At 43.1% G+C, this 24,187-nt stretch overlaps 1 protein-coding gene across 1 annotated transcript in view; it reads right to left on the reverse strand.

The window, feature by feature from the left end:
• Nucleotides 1-17,238, reverse strand: part of NUP85 (nucleoporin 85) — a 45,925-nt gene extending 28,687 nt beyond the window's left edge. Inside the window, exons 1-9 of the mRNA XM_020806309.3 lie at nt 17,080-17,238; nt 15,810-15,903; nt 13,221-13,383; nt 12,590-12,660; nt 11,457-11,500; nt 4,472-4,541; nt 2,538-2,659; nt 1,381-1,515; nt 1,074-1,196 (exon numbers count right to left, since the gene is read on the reverse strand). Coding sequence (XP_020661968.3) covers nt 1,074-1,196; nt 1,381-1,515; nt 2,538-2,659; nt 4,472-4,541; nt 11,457-11,500; nt 12,590-12,660; nt 13,221-13,383; nt 15,810-15,903; nt 17,080-17,112 — 855 coding nt within the window. The 5' untranslated portion in view covers nt 17,113-17,238. The remainder of the gene's footprint in view (nt 1-1,073; nt 1,197-1,380; nt 1,516-2,537; nt 2,660-4,471; nt 4,542-11,456; nt 11,501-12,589; nt 12,661-13,220; nt 13,384-15,809; nt 15,904-17,079) is intronic.
• Nucleotides 17,239-24,187: the final 6,949 nt, after the last annotated feature.

The raw sequence follows: 24,187 nt of genomic DNA on the forward strand, positions 1-24,187 counted from the left end.
ATGGCTTGAAAAGAGATAAGAATGCTCCAAAAACCTCTGAAGATTTAAACGTCCTTCTAATAGTCTACAGAATAGCAAAGCCTTTGCTCAGGAGGTATCACATGTCACCACGGTATCACAGGTGTCAGCCAAGAAGTATCCATGATAAACATACAACCACACTTTACACAATCATAGATTACAATAGTTGCATGAACTGGACAAAACAATGTTGATTTTTCTACAACAAAAGAATCTGGTTATAATGAGAAAGAAAAATGTCCTCCCAACAAATGCACTACCAGAAGAAATTTCTTGGTTGGCCCCTAACTACTCCAACAGTAAGTTGCTAATAGAGTAGACCCATTAAATCAATGAAACTTACAAAGTTGACTCACCAAATCTCCACTGATTCAACAGTTCTGCTCTAGCTGCGACTTACTAGTGGATTTCAGCCACTGGCTCTCAACCTCTGGCTTCCACTCCCAGAATCCATAACATTTGGCCACAATGTCTAGAGAGCTTCTGAAATATGACGTCCAAAATATTTGGAGCACCAAAGCTTGAGGGCCACTGCTCTGAACCACAACTAATGCACGTCTAACACAAACACTGCTTGGGGCTGCTCCTGTGCAAGATCCCATGCTTGTGATCATCAAATTCATGTCGGTGCTAGCAACACAATTTTTTAGCAATTATGATCGCTTGATAAGCAGCTGTAAGCTGTCCCATGTTAGAACCTACATGCGCTAGCAAAATTTCTATTATTTTACTGCCTCTGTCTTGGGTCTTTTCAACTTCAAAACATGGACTCATTGAACCAGACATATCCCACCTGAAACACACCTAGCCCTACACTATTCACTGGGCTAATACTCTCTTACAGAGGAGAACAAAATATACCAATGGATTGGCATCAGCAAACTCTTGCAAGATCACATCGCACGACTGAAATAAAACAAATTTAAATAATTCATTCCCCACCCATGTTCTTTTAATGCTTCATGAAACACCCATTAAACACCTTACACTTTAAACTGCTTTGGATCTCTCACCGGCTCACCCACAGTCCTCCATTCTTAGCTCCAACACACCTTGCAGAGGGTTTCCATGTGAGGGTTAGAAGCAAATGTGCCATCATTCAAGAACCGCTGACATTCCTCATGCCAATGCTGCCATTTCAACTCCAACTCTGTCAAAGTCTGGGCACTGCCATGCTGGAAAAGAACAGGCAAAGACATGCAATTTTCTCTCTTGATGAAGAAAGCTCTCTAAACTCATGCAAATTCCATTTTCAGAGAAATTTCCATCAAAATGGGGCAATTTTAAATGTTTGTTTAATTAAATGATAAAATGACACTAATCAGACAAGACACTAAGAGAAGCCTTCAGCCTACATACACTGGGAACAGGCATCTTCTTCATGAGTTCATCTAAAATTTTGCACATGTTCACTGAAGTCGGATTGGTACTGGCTTCTTTAGAGAGCAGCTGTCGAGCCTCATCCATCCGACCCTGAAGCACTAAAATCGTGATCTGAAAAACAAGATGTGTTCCAGCACAATATGAAATTAAAGGTGAGAAATAAACTATATTGACACTAACATCCAAACTGCTATGTATACATATGCATAGCATACATTTGTATAGGCCAACATCCTACTGCACCATTACACAAAAGGTGTAACTTTTAGCAGCAAATTGTGACTCAGTATGCAATAGATTATGCCTACGGAGAAATCTTAATTTAAGGCAACTCACTAATAAAAATTACGTCTTTTGTGCAACTGAGCAACAGGATTTTGCCAGTGAAATTTATAAAAAGAAAGCTACAGGAACATTTCCAACAAGACAAACAGGACTAATTAATGTTAGCAAACACAAAGATACACTAATATAGATAACTTTGATGGCTGAAAGGATGGGACTTCCAGGAAAAAGGATGGGACTTCCAGGAAAAAAAGGATGGGACTTCCAGGAAAAAAAGAAAACCCAGTCCCATAATTCAGCAGGAACCCCCCAGGTATGGATTCCTCATGACTTACAAAGGTGTCTGGAGTACTTTACAGAGGGCATAAAGCAGCAGCACATGAATGCTGTGGTGGTAAAGAGGGCTTCTACTGCTGTCTTAATGGCTCCCAGTTCCATAATTTGTCCTGGGGGGTTCCTGCCAAACTGTGGGAAAAAGTACTCCCCACCACCTTGAAATTCCCATCTCTAACCATTGTTATGATGTTTGCTCCCAGTTACAACACAGTTATGCAGTGCACATTGATTTTATATGTATTCCACTTACAGAACTACAATCAAAATCCTAAGTTTGGCCCTCTGCACTTATTTTGTGGACAATTTGCCTCAAACATTTCCATTTGGCATGCCCAGTTTCTCATTTGATACTTACAGGTGGCCCACACCCAGGTCATTCAGACTGATTTAAAATGAAGGGCTCTCACATCTTCCTATCAATCCATTGGTTTGGGTCCAACAAGACATTTCCAAGCACATACAGAAGCACAGACCACACAGACACCTGCTGGGCCACAAAATTCCTCACTTACCACATTCCAGAAGTTTTCATGTTTTGTCGGACTTTCACTTCTCAAAACATCACAAACCATGTTATCCACGTCACATACATGAAGACGAACCCAGTCAAGGAGGTGGCACAGAAGAGAACCAGCTGAGAAGAAAAAAGGGACATTTCTATAAACTGTCTGTTGTGTCCTAGCGATTATTCTTGGAGGATATGACTCTTTTTCACAGGGATTTGTGCCCATTAACATCTGGCAACTTCAAGCCAGGTGCATTTCCTACACAGAAGATACAGCTTGGTAAAAAAAAAAAAAAAAAAAAAGCACATTTATTCACTGCAAAAGAGAGCACTCTTCGCACTCAACTCTCTGCAGCAGGTCCCCACAAGGCAAGGCATCGCGATGGAAAGCTTCAGGTGAACAACTCGCTCCGACCAAGGCTAGGGTTACACTGAGGCTTTATGAGTTCCTTCATGGAGTCAAGGCTCTTCTAAGCTCCTCTAAAGAGTGTGACTGCTTGAGGATTTGACTCCCTAGTCTGAAGGGGATTGCTTTACCACTTTTCTCTGGACACCCTCCACCCCCATTTAGCACACTCCCTGCGTTGTAGTGGAAGGCATCTGATTTACATGGTTCATGAAAAAATTCTGGCTCATGTTTCACAAACTTTTTAATACCAGCCTTAGGTCCAGTATCAAGAATCTGACTTGGCTCCTGAACCGGTGGTACAGTAGCCCTGACCTTTGCTAGCTTGTCATCCCCTGATCAGCCCCTTAAGTCCGAAGTAGGGACTCTAAGAAGCACATACAGTGGTGCCTCGCAGAACGAGCGCCCCGTAGAGCGATGAATAGGCGAAAATCGCAGAGCGAAGGTCGGTAAGCGGTTCACTTACTGACCTTCGCTTTGCAACCCGCCGATCAGCTGTTCCGCGGCTTCAAAATGGCCGCCGGAACAGCCGAAAGGGCCGGCCGCAGCGTTTTCGCGCCCTTGGTAAGCAAGGGGAGGGCGTGAAAATGCTGCCGGAACAGGTAAAATGGCTGCGCGCGTTTTCGCGCCCTCCCCTCACTTACCAAGGGCACGAAAATGCTGCGGCCGGCCATTTCGGCTGTTCCGGCGGCCATTTTGGACCCGCCGGACAGCTGATCGCAGCCATTTTGGTGCCCTCGTTCAGCGAGGGGAGGGCGCGAAAATGGCTGCCGGCCATAGAGGAACATCGCTGTACAGTGAGTAAATCAGCCGATTGGAACACATTAAACTAAGTTTAATGCATTCCAATGGCTTTTTTCTTTCCGTACAGCGATGTTTCACACAGCGAGGGTTAATCCAGAACAGATTAACCTCGCTGTCTGAGGCACCACTGTATAGCAATTTACAGTTTTAAAAAAGCCTTGTTCAAACTGGTCTTTTTTAAAGCTACAAGTAAGGTGCAGAGCAGTAAAGATTACTGAATTCTATCCCTATATCATTGCTGTAAATTTAACAATTTTATACACATTTTGCATGAAATATGAGCTCAGAACTTTTTTAGTACGTTTTCAATATGTCTTGAATAACAGGAGACAAAAAAATTATAATTACATGTGCCAATTCAAGATACACCGCATTTTTCAGTGTATAAAACAACACATTTTCCTAAAATAATTAGAGGACAAATTGAGGGTCATTTTATACACAGAAGTAAGGAGGGGGGGAAGGATCAAAGTACTTTGACCACTGCTTTCCCCCTCCACTTTTTGCAAAGGAAGTGAAGGGGGAAAGCACTTTCCTCACAAGAAAATGGAGGGGGAAAGCTATTTGTTTTTCCCCCTCCACTTTCTTGAGAGGAAAGTGCTTTCCCCCTCCACTTTCTTTGCAAATAGCTGCTTTCCCCCTCCACTCTGCAAGGGGGAAAGCAGCTTTTGGCAAAGAAAGTGAGGGGAAAAGCACTATGCTATTTTGATTCACCATCATCCCATGTTTACCTGGTGCTGCTTCAATAAACATGATTTCACAGAGATTCCAGATCAACTCCATTGCAGACAGAATAGAGACCTGGGAAAGACAGGCGTTAATGTAAGAGTGATGTTAATTCTTATGTTTCAAGTTTGAAGAGATCATAAGCACCAGCAGTCATATATAGCATTGTGCTGTTCAAAGGATTTTTACTGTACTAACCCGAAATATTATTAAAATAAGGTAATGGGGATGTGGTGGCACTGCAGGTTAAACCACAGAAGCCTCTGTGCCACAAGGTCAGAAGACCAGCAATCATAAGATCGAATCCACACAACGGAATGAGCTCCCATCACTTGTCCCAGCTCCTGCTGACCTAATCGTTTGAAAGCATGTAAATGCGAGTAGATAAATAGGTACCACCACAGTGGGAAGGTAACAGCCATGGAAACTGTCTACAGACAAATGCTGGTTCTATGGCTTGGAGACAGGGATGAGTGCCGTGCCCTAGAGTCGGACATGACTGGACTAAATGTCAAGGGGAACCTTTACCTAATGGACTTCTATTTTTACACAAGATACTTGGATTTGGAAAGCTCTGAATCTGTGATTAACTCAGCTTGATATTACAAAAGACACCACCACCCTCAGGAGAGGGTGGCACAAGCTATGAGAAAATATTGCAACTGGCCATCAAAGTGAGACATTGCTTGTGGACCTGTGTAGCTTGCAACCATGGCCCATTTCCCTGCATCATCTGATCAAGAAAACAATCACATGCCATGTGAGAGACAGCAAGAGGATAAAACTGCTTGTCTAATATACTTAATGTGTGTGATTTTCTTCAGTAAGATTCTGGTCATCACAGCAAATTTTCCTCTGCTTCCCAAATGTGCTTCCATGAGGACCACACAGCTACCTCTTTCCCTTCCTTTTTAAACAAGTCAACAACAAGAAGGAAAGATCTGGGAGGTCAATGGTGCCGGAAAAACACACACACACACACACACCCATCCCTTCTAGAGGGACAAAGCTTATAGATGTTCTAATCTGGGTTTGTGTGCTACAATTCCACCTCAGATGGGAAGTGCATCCTGTGCATATCCTACTGGGGTCTGTAAGACAAAATGCATCATAATTCTTGACTCAAAAGAATTCTTAGATTTGAGATTATGAGTTCCTAAAGACAACTGATTATAATGTCATTAATAAGAGATGGCTCCCTCAATTCTGCCTGTAAAGTTCTATTACTGCTGTTACCTGAGGGTACAAGGAAGAATATATATAGAGATCTTGGGAAATGTCAGCATTAGGAGTGGGATTTCAAATTACAGGGAAGAGAAGGGCGCATAATCTTTTCACTATTCATCACATCTTTCTTCCACATTTCTTGCACGCCAGGTCCTTCCCCATGTTAACATGCCTAAGGATATCTATATGTTTATTTCATTCTTTCAAAATATTTGTATAACTTACTGTTCTTAACTTTTAATTATTGTCATTTTCAATAACGTAAGCTGCCCTGGGCCCTTTTTTACGAGAAAGGGTAAACATATTTTAAATAAATAAATATACAGAGACATGTACATATATTTGGAACCAACAGCTGGAAAAGATTTTGAATGACAAAGGGACAACCAGAGAATGATTAAGCAAACTATCTCCCATTATTTCTTAATTCTAAATCCTTCTCCCAACACAACTTTTTCTTAGGATTCTTAGCAATACATGTATAACATTCATCACTAAGCCTTGTAAGCTCAGTCTGCAGAATTAAAGGGAAGATGCATCAGACTACTTTGAAGGAGACGGACAGTACTTTAAATTTTAAGTCCACACCAGCATGGATAGAATGAAGCATTTTGTTGTTACTGGTTATAACAGTGGTTGCTGTTTAGTCGTTAAGTTGTGTCCAACTCTTCGTGACCCCATGGACCAGAGCACGCCAGGCCCTCCTATCTTCCACTGCCTCCCGGAGGTCTGTCAATTTCATGTTGGTTGCTTCGATGACACTGTCCAACCATCTCGTCCTCTGTCGTCCCCTTCTCCTCTTGCCCTCACACTTTCCCAACATCATGGTCTTTTCCAGGGAGTCTTCTCTTCTCATGAGATGGCCAAAGTATTGGAGACTCAGCTTCAGGATCTGTCCTTCCAGGGAGCACTCAGGGTTGATTTCTTTCAGAATATATAGGTTTGATCTCCTTGCAGTCCAGGGGACTCTCAAGAGTCTCCTCCAGCACCACAATTCAAAAGCATCAATTCTTTGGAGGTCGTCCTTCTTTATGGCCCAGCTATGGAAAAACCATAGCTTTGACTATGTGGACATTTGTTGGCAAGGTGATGTCTCTGCTTTTTAAGATGCTGTCTAGGTTTGTCATCGCTTTCTTCCCAAGAAGCAGGCGCCATTTAATTTTGTGGCTGCTGTCTCCATCTGCAGTGATCATGGAGCCCAAGAAAGTAAAATCTACCACTGCCTCCATATCTTCCCCTTCTATTTGCCAGGAGGTGATGTGACCAGTGGCCATGATCATCATCATCATCATCATCATCATCATCATCATCTTCTTCTTCTTCTTCTTCTTCTTCTTCTTCTTCTTCTTCTTCTTCTTCTTCTTCTTCTTCTTTATGTTGAGCTTCAGACCGTTTTTTGCAATTCTCCACTTTCACCCTCATTATGAGATTCTTTAATTCCTCCTCACTTTTTCCATCAGAGTGGTATCATCTGCATATCAGAGGTTGTTGATGTTTCTTCCGGCAATCTTAATTCCGGTTTGGGATTCAGCCAGCCCTGCTTTTCGCATTGTCCCCCTGCATATAAGTTGAATAAGCAGGGGGACAATATACAGCTTTGTCATACTCCTTTCCCAATTTTGAACCAATCAGTTGTTCCATATCCCGTTCGAACTGTTGCTTCCTGTCCCACATACAGATTTCTCAGGAGATAATATAAGGTGGTCAGGCACTCCCATTTGTTTCAGGACTTGCCATAGTTTGTTGCGGTCCACACAGTCAAAGGCTTTTGCATAGTCAATTAAGCAGAAGTAGATGTTTTTCTGGAACTCTCTGGCTTTCTCCATAATCCAGCGCATATTAGCAATTTGGTCTCTAGTTCCTCTGCCCCGTCAAAATCCAGCTTGTATTTTTGGGAATTCTTCGTCCACATATTGCTGAAGCCTGCCTTGGAGGATTTTGAGCATAACCTTGCTAGCGTGTAAAATGAGTGCAACTGTACGGCAGTTGGAGCATTCTTTGGTACTGCCCTTCTTTTGGATTGAGATGTAGACTGATCTTTTCCAATCCTCTGGCCACTGTTGAGTTTTCCAAACTTGCTGGCATATTGAGTGTAACACCTTAACGGTGTCATCTTTTTAAATAGGTCAACTGGAATGCCATCACCTCCACTGGCCTTGTTGTTAGCCATGCTTTCTAAGGCCCACTTGACTTCACTCTCCAGGATGTCTGGCTCAAGCTCAGCAGTCACACTATCTTGGTTTTCCGAGGCATCCAAATCTTTCTGTTATTATTACTCTGTGTATTTTTGCCACCCCTCCTTGTTGTCTTCTGCTTCTGTGAGGTCCCTACCAATTTTGTCCTTTAACATGTCCATCTTTGCACGAAATGTTCCTTTAATAGCTCGAATTTTCTTGAACATATCTCTGTTTTTTTCCCTTTCTATTCTTTTCCTCTATTTTAAATAAATAAATATACAGAGAAGGCCCTCTTGTCTCTCCTTGATATTCTTTGGAAACCTGCATTCAATTTTCTGTAACTTTCCTTATCTCCCTTGCATTTTGTTTCCCTTCTATTCTGTGCTATTTCTAAGGCCTCGTTGGACAGCCACTTTGCTTTATTGCATTTCCTTTTCTTTGAGATGGTTTTTGTTACTGCCTCCTGTACAATGTTATGAGCCTCCATCCATAGTTCTTCAGGCACTTTGTCCACCATATCAAGTTACTGAAATCTGTTCTTCACTGCCATGTGTATTCATAAGGGATTTGGTCTAGATTATACATGACTAGCCCAGTGGTTTTTCCTACTCTCTTCAGTTTAAGCTTGAGTTTTGCTACGAGAAGCTGATGATCAGAGCCACAATCAGCTCCAGGTCTTGTTTTTGCTGACTGTATAGAACTTCTCCATCTTTGGCTACAGAGAATATAATCAATCTGATTTCAGTATTACCCATCTGGTGATGTCCATGTGTAGAGTCACCTCTTGTGTTATTGGAAGAGTGTTTGTGATGACTAGCTTGTTCTGTGAGATTGTATCACAGCGCAGCTTTTCCCACTCTTATGTTTATTATGAGGGCTACTCCATTTCTTCTATGGGATTCTTGCCCACAATACAGTTAACCCTCGACTTACAAACGGGCCTAGTTACAAACATTCTGACTTGCAAACTGCTCTGATAGAAAAATATTGACTCATCTTGCAAACTTAGATTTGAGTTACGAACCGAAAAAAACGCACAGGTGGGGAAAGCGTGAAATTTGAACTTTCAGCTAACCATTGGCCAGTGAAGAGGGTGCCTGACTGCTTCCTCGCTCTTCCCAGTGCTTTGAGAGTGGATTTGGAGACAGTCTTCAGACTATCTGGTACCGCCTGGTACATTGCTGTATGGACTGTATTTTTATTTTTTGGTTTCTTTTTAAATTTTTGGATTTTTGAAAGGTGTTCCCTCCCTCCTTTGCTGCCCCCTTTGCCCCAAAAGGTGCTTGTATTGGCTTGTCTTGATTTAAAAGTTGCTTTTCAAGGTGATCTGTTGTCTGAAACGTGCTTGGTTTTTCCCAGAAGGTGCTTGTCTTGGCTGAAAAGGTGCTTTTCAAGGTGTTCTGCTGAAAAGGTGTCTGTTCCCTCCCTCCCTCCCTCTTTTGTTTCCTTTTTTAAAAACCTAAGTCATCTTAGGTTAAAAGGAAAAAAACAAAAAAATTCTGCCCCTAGTGGTAGGAATGGATTAACCAGCTTTGAATTAGTTCCTATGGGAACTACAATGGTGCCTCGCTTGACGATGTTAATTCGTTCCAGCGAAATCGCTGTAGAACGAAATCGTCATCAAACGAAATAAAAAAAAAAACGATTGAAACGCACTGAAAACCGTTCAATGCGTTCCAATGGGCTGAATACCTGCTCGTCCAGCGAAGATCCTCCATACGGCGGCCATTTTTTGGTGCCTGTAATGCAAGGAATCCGTCCCTAACACAGCGGGAAGCCATTTTCTTCAGCTGGTGGCCATTTTGAAACCCAATGATCAGCTGTTTGCTGATCGTCATAAATCGAAAAAACGGTTCTCGAAGCAGGGAACCGATCATCGCTAAGCAAAAAACCCATCTAAACATCATGAAGCGATCGCAAAAGCGATCGCAAAAACTTCAACATTAAGCAGATTTGTCATAGAGCGGGGTAATCATCCAGTGGGGCACGACTGTAATGATTCGAGTTACAAACTGCCCCTCGACCTAAGAACCAAAAACAGCTGGAAAGGATTAATTGGTTTTCAATGCATTCCTATGGGAAATGCTGATTCGACTTACGAACCTTTTGACTTACAAACTTCCTTCCGGAATGGATTAAGTTTGTAAGTCGAGGATTGACTGTAATAGATATGATAATCGTCTGAATTTAATTTGCCCATTCCTGTCCATTTTAGTTCACTGACGCCCAGGATATCAATATTAATTCTTGCCATCTCCTGTTTGACCACATCCAGCTTACCAAGGTTCACAGATCTTACATTCTAGGGCCCTATGCAGTATTTTCTTTGCAGCATTGGACTTTCCTTTCCCTTCCAGGCACGTCCAAAGCTAAGCATCCTTTCGGCTTTGGCCCAACCACTTCATTAGCTCTGCAGCTACTTGTACTTGTCCTCCGCTCTTCCTCAGTAGCATGCTGGACGCCTTTCAACCTGAGGGGTTCATCTTTCAGCATCATATCTTTTAGCCTTTTTTTTCTGTCCATGGAATTTTCTTGGCAAAGATACCAGAGTGGCTTGCCAGTTCCTGCTCCAGGTGGATCACATTTAGTCAGAACTCTCCACTATGACCTGTCCGTCTTGGGTGTCCCTGCATGGCGTAGCCCATAGTTTCTCTGAATAACTCAAGCCCCTTCAACACGACAAGGCAGCAATCCAGGAAGGGGGGTTATAACAGTAGCCTCTCTCAAGTCATGAACACTCAGGTATGTAATTAAGGAATAACACAACACTCAGATTTTTGCAAAAAGCACTAATTCTCAGTATCCACAGAACTGTGCCAATTGCAACAAGAACCATAGAATAGTGAAGTTGGTAGGGCCCTACAAGGCCATCAAGTCCAACCCCCTGCTCAGTGCAGGAATACAAATCAAAGGATATCTGCCAGCGTGTTGTCTAAGTTTCTCTTGAATGTCTCCAGTGTTGGAGCACTCACCAACTCCCGAGGTAACTGGTTCCACTGTTGTGCTGCTCTAATAGGTTATAGCAGTACAACAACTAATATCTGGTTTCCTGTAATTTGAGCCCATTGTTGTGTGTTCTGCACTCTGGGATGATCGAGAAGAGATCCCATCCCTCCTCTGCATTACAGCCTTTCAAATATTTTTAAAGTGCTATCATATCACCCCTAAGACTTGTTTTGTCAAAGCTAAACATGCCCAATTCTTCTAGCCTTTCCTAATAAGGCTTGGCTTCCAGCCCTCTGATCATCCTTGTCGCCCACTTCTAATTTGTCAGCATCCTTCTTGAAGTGTGGTGTCCAGAACTGGATACAATATTCAAGGTGAGGCCTAACCAGTGCTGAATAGAGGGGGACTAGCACTTCACGGTATTTGGAAACTATACTCCTATTAATACAGCCTAAAAGAGCATTTACCTTTTTTGTAGCCACATCACACTGTTGGCTCATATTTGTGATAATCTCTAGTTAACAGTTAAGCAGAATCCCCACAAGTGAATTAGAATACTGTATATCACTAGCAGAAGACTTCATGGAAGATCCTAGAAAGAACATATTCAGAAATGTAACAACAAATTTATTTCAGTTACCTGGGTACTGTGGTGCATGTGCATTGTTGGGTCCCGTGTAGAAGCTGACAAATGGGGAAAAAAAGAGAGAGATCAAAATGTCCTCTTTTTCCCAACTTCAATGAAATATTTTTATGCTAGATCTGCCATACTTTAGAGACAAGTATACACAATTCAACATCAAACAATTCAACATAAAAAAACCCGAAGATCATGGCCACTGATCCCATCACCTCCTGGCAAATAGAAGGGAAGATATGGAGGCAGTGACAGATTTTACTTTCTTGGGCTCCATGATCACTGCAGATGGAGACAGCAGCCACAAAATTAAAAGATGCCTGCTTCTTGGGAGGAAAGTGATGACAAACCTAGACAGCATGTTAAAAAGTGGAGACATCACCTTACCAACAAAGATCTGCATAGTCAAAGCTATGGTTTTTTCAGTAGCGATGTATGGAAGTGAGAGCTGGACCATAAAGAAGGCTGACCACTGAAGAATTTATGCTTTTGAATTATGGTGCTGGAAGAGACTCTTGAGAGTCCCCTGGACTGGAAAGAGAACAAACCTATCCATTCTGAAGGAAATCAACCCTGAGTGCTCCCTGGAAGGACAGATCCTGAAGCTCAGGCTTCAATACTTTGGCCATCTCATGAGAAGAGAAGACTCCCTGGAAAAGACGCTGATGTTAGGAAAGTGTGAAGGCAGGAGGAGAAGGGGACGACAGAGGATGAGATGGTTGGACAGTATCACCGAAGCTACCAACATGAATTTGACCCAACTCCGGGAGCCAGTGGAGAGACGGGAGGGCCTGGCGTGCTCTGGTCCATGAGATCACAAAGAGTCGGACACGACTTAACGACTAAACAACAACATACACAATTTAGGGTACCTACTTTACCATTAAAATTAGCTGCATTGAGAATGCTATAGTACCTAGCTCTATGCCTAAGCTAGTATCATTTCTAGCATCTCACTGGACTGATCTGTTAAGTAATACTGAAAGCAGACTTTAATCCAACTGATATACAAATTGACAATTTCTGTAAGACACACTGGCAGACCCCAGTTCCCTTCCATAAGCCATATATAAATTTCTTCTAAAATGTTCTGTTTTAGTCAAGAAGTCTCAAATAAACAATGCAAAAGAACTTACTAGCCATCTGATGTGAATCTTCCATACATGCCCGTATGACTGAACGGTAGTTTTTGCTTACTCGAACCAATCTACCAAAAGAAGTAGATCTTGATCAGAATGTGTTTAAAACAACAACATATATAACTAACCACTGGCATGTCTCAGGAGAAGGATGAAACAATCTTGCTCTAGATTGCCACAACTGTAATTTTAATCATTACATGGATATTGGGTGGTGGGTCCTAACAAACGAATCGTCTAATCAGTGAACTTTGTTCTTACAGACCAGCTTGGTTAATTTTTAATGGGTGTCTCAGTTCCCCTTAATGTCATGAAATGAAAACACATTCACCAAAATTTAAACAAAAACAGATGCCTATCATGGTTTCTTAATTTGAGGCAATTTGCCTTCAAATTTATACCTTTTGTGTTATGCTGGCATAACTACACACGAGGATCTTTGCCAATAATGATGTATGTTGACTAATATACTAAGGCTGCAATTCTGGGCAGAAGCAACTGGGAGTAACCTTCACTGAACACAGCAAGACTTACATCTGAGCAAAATGCATGTGAGCTGCAAATCAAGTGATGAATTACTATAGATCTCTGCTTCAGTCTCACTGCACTAACATTTCAGATCACGTACTGTGCAATCCTTGACTTTCCAGCCTTTTCTTTCTCATCCTTTTGGAGTCCAACAAAGATTCCATGTGATTCATTAAAAAGCTTTCGCCAAGTTTGAGAGTATACATCTTGATCTTTGCGAATAACATAGACAAAGGGACAGCCTGGCCCCTTCTGTTTATACTCTGAAACAAATCAAAGAGAAGTTTTCATGTAAAAATACATCTAAACACCATTAGTCCATTATTAGTTGGGAATAAAGAATACATCAGCTTTATGGCACAGTAGGAATTTTGCACTCATAATACACACTTTTATGAAACCACCTCGCGTAGCCATTTGGAAATATGAAACGAGAGATGTTAAGTATGTTACTGACATACAGTCCTATTTCTTTGTAACACCTTATTCAGAGGAGACCATGCAAGTCCAGAAATTGGTCGGACTGAATGTGGAAAAATAAACAGTCTTTGAATCTTAGTAAAATGAAGACCCAACAGGTAAGTCATTCCAGTTCCCAGGGGAAGGTCAACTGCCCTCTCCTGGGCACTGGACAGAAATTGGATTCTCTCCTGTCCTTTGAAGTCTAAGTTCCTTCAGTCACTAGGAGCGCTTTTTATCAGCATCAGGTGGTTTGATGCTACAGCCATTCCTAGCTGACCTGGTCGTGTTTAGACCATACTCCCAACTGATACCCACAAGGCTAGATTGCTCTAATGCACCCTTCATGGGACTATCCTTGGGAAAAGGCCTGGAAGGTGCAACTGGTATAGAAGGCAGCTGCCTATCCATTGGCTGGAATGGCCTGTCAACAGCACATAACATCTGGGCTGAAAGATCTGGGTGGGCTGCCAACAAGCATGGAGCGGATTTAATGGTCAGTCTTAGGGATGTGGGTGGTGCTGCAGGTTTAACCGCAAAACCTGGGAGCTGCAAGGTCTAAAGACCAGCAGTTCGAATCCAAGCGACGGAGTGAGCTCCCATCGCTTGTCCCAGTTCCTGCCAACCTAGCAGTTCGAAAGCATGTAAAAATGTGAGTAGATAAATAGGTACCACCAAGGTGGGAAGGTAACTGCATTCCGTGTCTAGTCATGCTGGCCATGTGACCACGGAAGATTGTCTACGGACAAACGCTGGCTCTATGGCTTGGAGACGGGGATGAGCACCGCGCCCTAGAGTCAGACACGACTGGACTAAATGTCAAGAGGAAACTTTACATTTTACCTTAGTATTACCTTACCTTGTGTCCAGCCTACTTCGGGAATCACCTGACCTCATATAGTTCTGATTGGTGGCTTATTCAAAACATTTCTTTCCTCATAATATTTTTCTAATTTGTGATCCGGTAATATGAGTTTAGTGTTTTTATGACTTGTTAGTTTTTTTATTTATACTACTACCCTGTCTGTAGGAGAAATGTCTCCATTTATTTCTTAAATTCTTTTTTTACATATATTTCAACTTCAGCTTTCAACAACTAACATAGATAAAAGTGCAATACAGAAATAAAGAGAAGCCATCATACATTTTTGTTAAGGTTAATTCTAACAGTCAATTAATAGAGCCATCTCTCAATAAATATGTATGATTTACATAAGAGCATAGATCAAATATCTCATTTTACTGCAATTTTGTGAAGCAAAGTGTGTGAACAGCTGTAACAGCCACCCTAGGCTGTGTTTTTTCTTAATTTTCTGCTTCAAAAGCAATACCTCCTCCATTGATTCACCTGCTGAGGAAATCTTACATATAGAAAGCCTAAAAACCTACTGTAAGATTTTTTCAGGGCTCCACTTTGTGGATTGCCAGGATCTCTAGGCATTGCCATTTGTTGCTGTTATGTGCCATCAAATTCTTCTGGCTTACAGTAACTCTATTCCAAGGACTTGCACATCTTGATTCAGCCTGTATTTCTTTTATGTCGTGTTTATGGTTATGGCAAAGAAAAGGCTGACAATGGCTGACGTCAGCTCCTGCTGTGCCTCATGTTTTCTAGGAACAAAGGCTAAAAATCTAATACCACAAACACCTGAACTGGCTGTTTGATTAAATTAATACTTAACAATCCTTCAAAGAGCTCTAAACCTCAAGGTGATAAACACTAAGGGACTGACAAGTAGAGGTGGGATATTTGTATTCGTTAACAAATACGGAACCAACCCGTCCACTTACAGGTCATGGTGCAGCACATGGGGCCGGCATCCTGCTTGTCGGCCCAATCTGTGATGAAGCCCAGCTGCCACGTCTCCACCTTCCTACTCTTCTGGCCACTCCAGGCAGGAGGCAGGAAAACAAGTCTCCCCACTCAGCTGTGCTGCAACCTGTAAGTGGACGGGTAGGTTCTGGGAGGTGTGCCTGAGGATCTGGCCCAGGACTATTTGTATTCATTAACAAATACAAATATCCCATCTCTACTGATGAGCAATTGATCAAGGTCAGCTTTCTTGGCTTCTGAGATCAAACTACACCAAAGGTAAACAGGGAACTTCCTACATAATTCCTAAAAACCCATAGAATTTCAACATGTAAACAGAAAAACAAATCTCAGTAATTTGATCTATTTTTATAGTCAGTTCTTTAAAAACACATGTTAATAACACATGGTGCCAACCTGAGGATCCGTACACAGTCTCACACACCAGCATCTCCCCAGGTCCCCATTCGAAACACAACTGCCTCTTGTCAGAGTTTACTTCTGGAATTAGCTGTTTTGTAAAAAGGAGGGGGGGACTGGTCAGGTAATTGTGACAAAATTTAAATATTGTACCAAAAATACTTTTTTGAACATTAAACACAATAGGAATTTCATACATTAACAACTGCAAAATATGAAATAAAAAGAAGCACCATTAAGAATGTCTCATGTTGTTGTTGTTTAGTCGTTACGTCGTGTCCGACTCTTCGTGACCCCATGGACCAGAGCACGCCAGGTCCTCCTGTCTTCCACTGCCTCCCGGAGTTTGTTCAAATTCATGTCTCATACATTCAATCAATAACTGACTAAGGCTCTCTTGAGTCAACTACATCGACTTACTCATTCCTTGGCATCTACATATCCAGTGGAAACATCTGCAGAGATAAAGCTTTTGCTGCACATACAAAGCTAACCTCACAGCAGGCATGTATGCAGTACCTACAGTTATCAGGCATGCACAGTTCATACCAGGCCTATTTCTCCTATTCCCCCTCAGGTATTACTGTAATATGTGTTCACTTTTATTCCAAACAAAAACTGCTGTTCCATTCCAACATAAAATCATTTCCATGCCTCCTTATGATTCAATTATAAGACCCTGTTTCTGCTGCAGTTTTGTTTAAATTTCCTGCTGCACCTGATCAATCCACAAGTTAAGAGTTGTTACTTATTTTTAATGGTCTTTTTGTGATTACTAGTTTCTTCTAATTATCCAGGTTAAAAAAGGTACAGTACTCTAAAGTTAGTACCAGCCTACCGCTCCTCCCCATTCATTCTACAACTATAAAAAAACTATAGAACCCTCTTAGCTATTTAGCAATCTGCACGAATTGATGCATTTATATCTATCGCGTATATAAAATGAACCCATAAAGCAAAAAATCAGCAAGTGCCAACTACAACGCACAAACATCCACTTTACAACACTGAAGATTTTTTTTTACTATAAAGGATGATTACTTGTCAAATTACAGCAATGACATGCGAATATATACAGATTGGGGGGGGGGGTTTGCACAAGAAATAATTTGGTTTCTTATTGTTGTTTATAATACTACTGTAAACGGTCTTCTTTAAAGCTGACAAGCCCGGGGCAAAGCCTTCGACCCGCGGACGGCTGCCGTCCTTCCCAGCCGAGCTCCCACCCCGCGCCCAGCCGCCAGGACAGAAGGGCTCGACCACGCACGGTGACGGAAGGCTCCACGTCCAGCTCCTCCATGCTGCCCGGCCGCCCCTTCTCAGCCCTCGGGCTCCTCTCCCGCCGCCTTCCGTCCGCCGAAAGGGCCCGCAACGGCCAGCCAATCGCGATGTCGCTCGTGCAGCGCCGCGCGCAGCCGTCCGCAAGGACCCCGCGCAGTCTCCCCACTTCACAGGCCCTAGAGATAGAAAACGTGTAGAGCGGCCCTCCTCTCGTTTCAGAATTGGGGGGGGGTGTCAAAACCGGGTGTCTTTATAGCGCATTCTCTCCTCCACATTTTGGAAATCGCTCATTCACGGAGCCGCCATAAGTCGAGGGGGGGACGGGACTGGACGGCACATCAGAACAACAACAAAAAGCAATGAAGAAATCCAGCATTTCCACACAACTGGAATCGTGCGGCAGCGTGTCTCTGCTCAGCAAAAGAGAACCGCAAAAGCAGCATCATCTTTGGTCTTTTCAGCTCATCAGTTCTTATTTCATGAAAATAGCGACTACGTTTTAAAAATTTTCAAACGTCTCGAAGTTGGTCTGAAAAAGGCCGTAGGCAAGGAAAGCCAAGGCAGTCCGCTAACCTCCACAAGGCGCGGGCAGAGCCTGGGAGATGCTCGCTAGCCACGATGCTGCAATTTAATCGATTATTAAAGGTAGATTTCCTACCAAAAAAATGGTCGCAACGTACGGCCTTCGTGATGCAACCAAGGTGAATCTACTTGACCTCTCTCACTAGTGACAGCCACCCAGGGCTTACGTCCCTGCGGAAGCCTCATCTACTCCTTCGAACTGTAAGCAAAGACATGGTGATCTTACACGTTTTAAATGGAAATTTTAAAAGATCATATTTTCGCATAATTTGAACATTGAAAGCAGCAGCTCTTATTTGGGGTCTATGGTAATGGAGGACTTTCCAGCTACGTAAGCACTTAAGATTCCTCCAACTTTTATTTTTCTAAAGAGCTTTTATTTCTGTGGGGAAGAGAGGCAAATCCACCGGGTGGTGGGTGGCGAGGAGACGGAGCCTCAAAACGAGCAGGGCTGGTCGCGCTGTCAGTCTGGGTGACTCTCGCCCCGTTTAAATCCGTGTTTCCACCCCAGACATCGAGGCCCGTTTCCTTCTCGGCCTTCCCCCGCCCCCCAAGTGCTTGTACGATTTAACAGCGTTGGCTCCTCAAACTCTTTAACGCCCAGTTCCGGAGTCTCCCCCCCGTCCCTCCCTCCCTCCCTATACGGCCTCTCGAAAGAAGGGGCCCGGCAGGGCCTCCGTTCGAAAGGCCTCCGTCCGAGGGACGCGGTGCTGGAGAGGCAGGCACTACATTAGTCGTCAAAATGGAAGGACCCCCCCCGACTCCACCCCCTTTTAGACTGCCGGGCGGGAAACGAAACCAGCGGTTCAAGCGGAGCGATTTGAGTCCTCCCTTTCCCGATTCTTCTTTGTAGGATCATGTAGTGTAGGCTGAGAGCCTTAAACACTTTCAAACCTCTCGTACTTCCATTTTGGGATAGAAAATAAGTCCTAGTTTCCTGGACTGAGCGGAAGAAAGCTGTTCCGCATTCCCCAACAGAGGAAATCCAGCTCGTATAGAGAGGAGAGTAGGGATTTTTTTTTATTACTATGATTATTTTTTGCACAGCGTTGGAAGGAGAAGGCAGAGCGTCCTTTGAAAATAAAAAAAGGCAGACCATTTTGGGAACACGCATAAACGACGTTCCCCAAGTTATTTGGCAGTCGGTTTAGTTTCCAGGCCCAACTAAACAAAAACTTACTGTATCTGTGACGGATAGGGCTACCAAAATTCATCAGCCATGACAACCAAGTGAACCACGTTTGGAGATAGAATTATGAAAATCAAATCCTTGGCCAAAAGCTCAGGAGATAGAACCTGGAAAATCAGGGTTCTTATATAAACTACGGTAGTCCAAATAACTTCTGCCTCCCTAAAGTCCTTGCTTTCTACATGAAGTCAAGATGTGGTGAAAGTGGAGTTAAGCACTCCTCTCTCAGTTCATGCGTGTGGTCAGACAATGACTAGTGCCTGAATAACGAATTAGAGAAAATGGAAAGTTGAATAGACAGTGGCCTTATGTAGCATTACAGTTATCCTTATTTTTAACCAGTTGACATTGACTGATAAAAGAACTCTAGCACAGGGACCAATATATATTTAAGGATGTTTCTTTTATCAGGTGTCTCTTACTTCCTCAAATTCTGGGTACAGGATCATAATCTGACCTAGCCAGACATTTTCACAAAAATCAGTCACAGTCCCATCATAATTTGACATATACCTTAGTCTACCGCACATTCAGACAAAGGTACCATTTAGCTAAAGATTAAAGGTTTGAGATTACAAGTTTGTTTTTGACTCCTAGGAAATACAGGAGAACTGCCATTCTCATCTGCTCTTGCCTGTCTTTTTCTCTTCATATGGTTATCTTGGAAATGCAGTCTCTTGTCAACCCTTTTATTCTGGAGTACAGCAAATAAATGAGAAAAAGCCATTAGAGAAGAAAATGCTCAGTGTCTCCTTACTGAACCACTAGTTTTTTGCTTAAACAAACTGACTCACAGTTATGCGCTGCTTCTCTGGTGTACGTTTTAAGCTGGAAGAGGAGGGTTTATGTATTGTGGATGCACATGCTTGGTAGTTCTTTGTTTTAAAATAGTGTTTAATGGCACATGTGTTTATTGTACTAATTGGGGTTATACTGATTTTGTTTTCTCTCTTACATTAATTATGGTTTATCTATATTTTGTAAACAATTAGTCCTTTAAGACTGCTTTTTTTGCAATGGGTGTAACTCATACATTTGATAAATGATATAGATGTATGTGTTTTAGAATATTTGTCATCTTATTTTGCATCTAGAAGTTCAGTTCAAGGCTATAAAGATATTTTAATTTCAGAATCAATTAAAACAAACTTTCAAAACTGGGAATTGATCCCAGGTTGATTAGATTTTTTGAACTGAAATTAATTTAAAACCATTGGATTAAAAAGGACTTATACAAGGGCTGATGTACCAAAGTCCCATTGATTCAACGGGTGTACCTTAGTTGTTTGTGACTAACAATTGGATTTAGCCATATGCCTCCAAAAGGGGTATGTAGACATATCTTGTAGTGTAGCCTGCCGAATTAGAATTGTAACCCGTCCAGAGGGTGTTTTAGGTGCTATGGGGCAGTATATAAGCCACACACCTTCCTTTGGTTTGTTTTATATACAGTATCTTGTGTCTCAGGAACCATAGCTACCTTTCCTCTGCAAGGAACTAGGAACTTGGCTGAAACAAATGGAGTAATGCATCTAGTTTATGACATTGATTTCCAGCAGCAAATGGAGGCCTTTCAGCAGAAAGATTTGCAGATTCATTAATATCTTAGAACTGTCCAGAGGCCTCCTATAGGCAGCAGAGGCAGGCAAATGAGTTGTAAAGGAAGGAGGTTAGAGGCTTGTTTGAGAGCTGCAACAACAGGCCGAGTTTGTCCAGAAGCTGAATCCCCAGTTAGGAGGAACCCAGGAGATCCACGAAGCAAATGTACTGTCAAGTGGCTTGGACCACTGAGATCTGTAAACAGTAGCTGAAAAGGAGGAGCTTGGCAACACTGTAGAGCAATGGTCCCCAACCTTGGGCCTCCAGATGTTCTTGGACTAGAACTACCAGAAGCCTTCACCACCACCTCTGCTGGCCAAGATTTCTGGGAGTTGAAGTCCAAGAACATCTGGAGGCCCAAGGTCGGGGACCACTGCTATAGAGAACAAGACACTGAGAACTGGGAGCTGGGCAAAGAGTGTGTAGAAGCTGAAGCAGTGAAAGGTAAGTGCTATGGAGACAGACCACATATAGCCTGATGATGAGGAAGTTCTGGATCATTTCTTTACCCTCTGTGCACTCATGAAAGGAAAAGGTGTGAGAAGAGAGCAAGCTATCTGTCCCAGATGAACAGTCATTACAGTACTTGGAAATGGGTGAGGAGGAGGGAATCTCTTACAGATACCTTTTCTGTACCTTTTCTGTATGGTAATGATGGGCAACCTGTAGGTGTCTGAGGGTGATACAGTACGTGCCTATTGCTGGACCTTGTTCCATGCTGTCAAGTTAGAAAGCCCTAATTGGGCTTTCAAGGTAAGTAAGTATTTAAGGGGTAGTTTTACCAGCTCCACTCCTCTAGTGCAGTGGTTCCCAACCTTGGGCCTCCAGATGTTCTTGGACTACAACTCCCAGAAGCCTTCACCACCACCTCTGCTGGCCAGGATTTCTGGGAGTTGAAGTCCAAAAACATCTGGAGGCCCAAGGTTGGGGACCACTGCTCTAGCGGGTTTCTATGGCGATTCCAACCCGGATCTCCAGAGTCCAAGTCCATAATTCTATCCACTACACCACACTGGGTATACCCACTGGACCTTTTGGGGGGGATAAAAATTGTAGGGGCATAGATGCTGAAGGAGCCTCACAACATGACCCCCCCCCGTAAAATTTGGCTAAATAATTGGCAGACACATTGTTCTTATCCTTACTTTGATCACACAAATATTTCCTTTGTGACTTAATAATGTATTGGCCAGAAACCTGAGAGTTTGAGTTTTTTTGTGTAAATCTCAATGGCAAATTGCCACAAGAAGTTGATGTAGGTATTTGCTGTTATATACCAGCCACTTGACTTGGTATATGCCAGCTTCTTAACTTGCAGGAATCTGCTGCTTACATTTAGACTGGTGTAATTTTTCTGCTGGGTTCCTACTGTTGTGTTGTCTTTACCAGCAGAATGGGAAAATAAAAGGAAAGGGCCTCCAGTTATTTGTAATGGCCAATAGGTTAGCTTAAACTATTTGTGACCTTGCTTTTACTATAATTTATAACTACTCTTGACATTACAGTAGTTGACCTCCCAAAAGTAATGTAGTTACTGATAAGTAGTTGCTTCCAAGTTCAGAACTGAGCACAACTCACAGTTCTTTCATGCAGAATTCTGAGGCCTCCTGTGCTTGACATTCTTTGATTTTTATTGTGTCATTTGCACCAACCTCTGGAGAGTCTATAAAAAAAGGTCCAGAACAGCTAAAATCTGCCCAGCAGTGCACAAGATGACCTTCAATCTTCATTGCAGCTATGATTCTAAGTTGGGGGGGGGTCTGCATAACTATAGGACTGCTAAAGCCGTCAAACTGGTTAGCTAAGGTCAGCCTTTGTCGGGTAAATTGCAAATAATAAGTTACCATAGAAATGAAGTAGTTGGCTGATTGTTCCCAATAGTGAGGCTTTTGAGAGGTCACCAGATATTTGAAAGACGGAATGCTACTTCGTCCACACAACCCCTAGCTATGGAAGATGTTGCCAAGACATAGATTACATTTGAAGTGAGGGAGTGGAGCTGACTTCCTCATGGGTATCTAATGGGAGAACTAGGATTTGGCTATCTATTGAGCATCTTTTAAGGCAGGGGTCTCAAACTCGCGGCCTGGGGGCCAATTGCGGCCCGTGGGATGATAGTTTGTGGCCCCCGCCTTAATATGAAATTTTAAGGAGCGGGAGCAGCAGCGGAGGAGTACCAGGTGGGAGGAAGGAGAAGCGCAGAGAGGACAAGGCGACAGCAGCCGCCTCGCCAGGTGACCCACGAAGAGTGTGGGGGAAGAGAGAGACCTAAAAGCAGAAGCCCCAGTGGCGCCAAATCCCTGAGGGAGAAGACTGCCGGGCAGGGAGAGGGCTCCCCTTCTGGATGCATGGATGCTTTGGGGGGGGGGCAGGTGGGACCCAGCCCCTAAGAGGCGGGGAGGAAGCCCCACGCTTGCCAAGTAGGTGCCACCACTGCTGCTCCTGCTCCCGGATGGCTTCTAAAAATTAGAAGCTAGGCAGATTTTGAAAGTGAGTGGCCGTGTTGTGCTCATGTGCATGCACACAAGCACGACACGCCCCTCTGCAAGTGCGACACGCTCACCCGCGAGCACGGGGGTGCCCCTGCCCCCCAACCAGTTCGCACATGGAGCCAGCACATATTACACAGCCCAAAACATGTCTTTTTCAAAGCCTGCACTGAAGACAAAGGTTGGTGATGAGCACAGACAATTTCAGGAAAAGTGGGAAATGCAGTATTTCTTCGTTGAGCACAGGGGCACCCCGACGTGTCTTATTTGCACAGAGAAAATTGCGGTGCACAAGGAATACAATTTGAAACATCATTACATAACTAGATGTACCAAGGAGTATGCAAAATACATGGGAGATGAGAGAGCCAACCGGGTTGCCAATCTTAAAACATGTCTACCGAGGCAAAAAGATTTCTTCAAGAAAGCAACCAAAGAGAATAATGCAGCACTGAAAGCTAGCTATGTGGTTAGTGAGATGATTGTTAAAGCAGGAAAGCCATTCACAGAAGGTGAATTTGTCAAAAAGTGCATATTACAGGCTGCAAGTATACTCTGTCCGGAAAAGAAAGGTCGGTTTAGCAACATCAGCCTTTCTGCCAACACCATGGCAGAGCGCATTTCTGACCTGTCAAGTGACATTTATCACCAACTGTGTGAGAAAGCCAAATATTTCGGTGTATACTCAGTCACCCTTGATGAGACCACAGACATCACCGACACTGCCCAGCTCGCAATGTATGTCCGTGGTGTTGATGACAATTTTGAAGTGATGGAGGAGTTGCTCACAGTAATTCCAATGCATGGACAGACCACCGCTCAGGAGATATTTCACCAGCTGTGTGATGCCATTGAGAATGCCGGTTTGCCATGGAAGACGTTTGTTGGAATAACAACTCACGGAGCACCCTCAATGACAGGGAGGAAAAATGGACTGGTGGCGCTTGTTTACAAAAAAAACTGGAAGAGGAGTGTGTGGAGGAAGCCATTGCTCTGCACTGCATTATCCATCAGCAGGAGCAGGCCCTTTGCAGCAAAGGGCTGAAGTTTGCCAATGTGATGTCTGTCGTTGTGAAATACATCAACCAAATCAGATCCAGGGGCTTAAAGCACCGAAGGTTCCGGGCTTTTTTAGAGGAAATGGAGTCAGAATATGGGGATGTGCTCTACTTCACCGAGGTACGTTGGCTCAACAGGGGAAATGTATTGAAGAGATTTTTTTGAGTTGAGAGCAG

This window comes from Pogona vitticeps, chromosome 2 (assembly GCF_051106095.1).
Source record: "Pogona vitticeps strain Pit_001003342236 chromosome 2, PviZW2.1, whole genome shotgun sequence".
Taxonomy (NCBI): Eukaryota; Metazoa; Chordata; class Lepidosauria; order Squamata; family Agamidae; genus Pogona; species Pogona vitticeps.